The sequence below is a fragment of the Colobus angolensis genome, unplaced genomic scaffold (genome assembly GCF_000951035.1).
Source record: "Colobus angolensis palliatus isolate OR3802 unplaced genomic scaffold, Cang.pa_1.0 Scaffold66, whole genome shotgun sequence".
NCBI classification, from domain to species: domain Eukaryota; kingdom Metazoa; phylum Chordata; class Mammalia; order Primates; family Cercopithecidae; genus Colobus; species Colobus angolensis.
The window spans coordinates 2,114,190-2,115,351 of NW_012120265.1; the positions used below are offsets into that span (position 1 = coordinate 2,114,190).

The window sequence follows — 1,162 nt, forward strand, 5'->3', positions numbered from 1 at the left end:
AGCCACCGCCCCCGGCCTCTGCTGCCTTATTTCTAACGCTTGACCCTGTTCCTGTGCCCGGAGTGATCTTACCAGGGGGAACACACACAGGGCTGCTCCACTTGCTCCAGGAACTCCCCTGGCTCCCCAGCCGCCGTCGTCGGAGCTGGAACTCCTGGGCCACATTCATCTCCAGGGGACAGAGGCAGGACTCTGGGGAGAGGCAGGTCAAACATCAGGCTGTAAGAATTGTCCAGGACTTGGCACCGGTCACTTAGCCATCATGCACTTATCGAGCTCCAACTGTGTACAGAGCCATGTGCTGAGTCCTGGGGGCTCAGCAGAAGCAGGCCAGGCCCTGTCCTCTTAGGGCCTCCAGGATCACCCGCATCCACCCCGGTCCTCAGTTCAAGTCCTGGCCATGGCCATCCCTTGGGTCATGACCTTGGCCAAAGGCTTCTTACCCCCTCCAAGTCTTGATTTGTTTCCCCACCTGGAATATGGAAATAATCCAATACTGAACTATGGGGCAGGGTAAGAGGCATACAAAAAATTCAGCATTGGACCTGGCATATAGTAGGCGCTCAATTAATGCCAATTTGTTGCAGCTGTTGTTGTCATTACTATTATTATTCTCACCAGTATCATCATCCTGAGGTCCGCAGTCACCCTAGAATAAGAACGTATTCATATATTGTTTTGCGTTTTAATGCTGAAAAATATTTGCTGTTTTATAATTATTTACTTATTTACTTACTTATCTGAGACAGGGTCTCACTCTGTCATCTAGACTGGAGTGCAGTGGCATAATTATGGCTCACTGAAGCCTCAACCTCCCAGGGCTCAGTGATCCTCCTGCCTCAGCCTCCTGAGTAGTTGGGACTACAGGCACGCCCCATCACACCTGGCTAATTTTTGCATTTTTGGTAGAGACAAGGTTTCACCATGTTGCCCAGGCTGGTCTCAAACTCCTGGCCTCAAGCAATCCCACCCCATCTCGGCCTCCCAAAGTGCTGGGATTACAGGTGTGAGCCACCGCACCTGGCTAAATTTTTTTAAAGACTATACCTTCCGGGATTATTTCTTTCTTTTTTTTTTTTTTTTTTGAGACGGAGTCTCGCTCTGTCGCCCAGGCTGGAGTGCAGTGGCCGGATCTTAGTTCACTGCAAGCTCCACCTCCCGG

The 1,162-nt window shown here is 50.8% G+C and overlaps 1 protein-coding gene across 3 annotated transcripts in view; it reads right to left on the reverse strand.

The window, feature by feature from the left end:
* Positions 1 to 1,162, reverse strand: part of IL12RB1 (interleukin 12 receptor, beta 1) — a 28,311-nt gene that overhangs the window by 16,374 nt on the left and 10,775 nt on the right. For all 3 annotated transcript variants that reach the window (XM_011925777.1, XM_011925776.1, XM_011925775.1), the window contains exons 6-7: positions 619 to 649; positions 73 to 192 (exon numbers count right to left, since the gene is read on the reverse strand). In XM_011925777.1, coding sequence (XP_011781167.1) covers positions 73 to 192; positions 619 to 649 — 151 coding nt within the window. The remainder of the gene's footprint in view (positions 1 to 72; positions 193 to 618; positions 650 to 1,162) is intronic.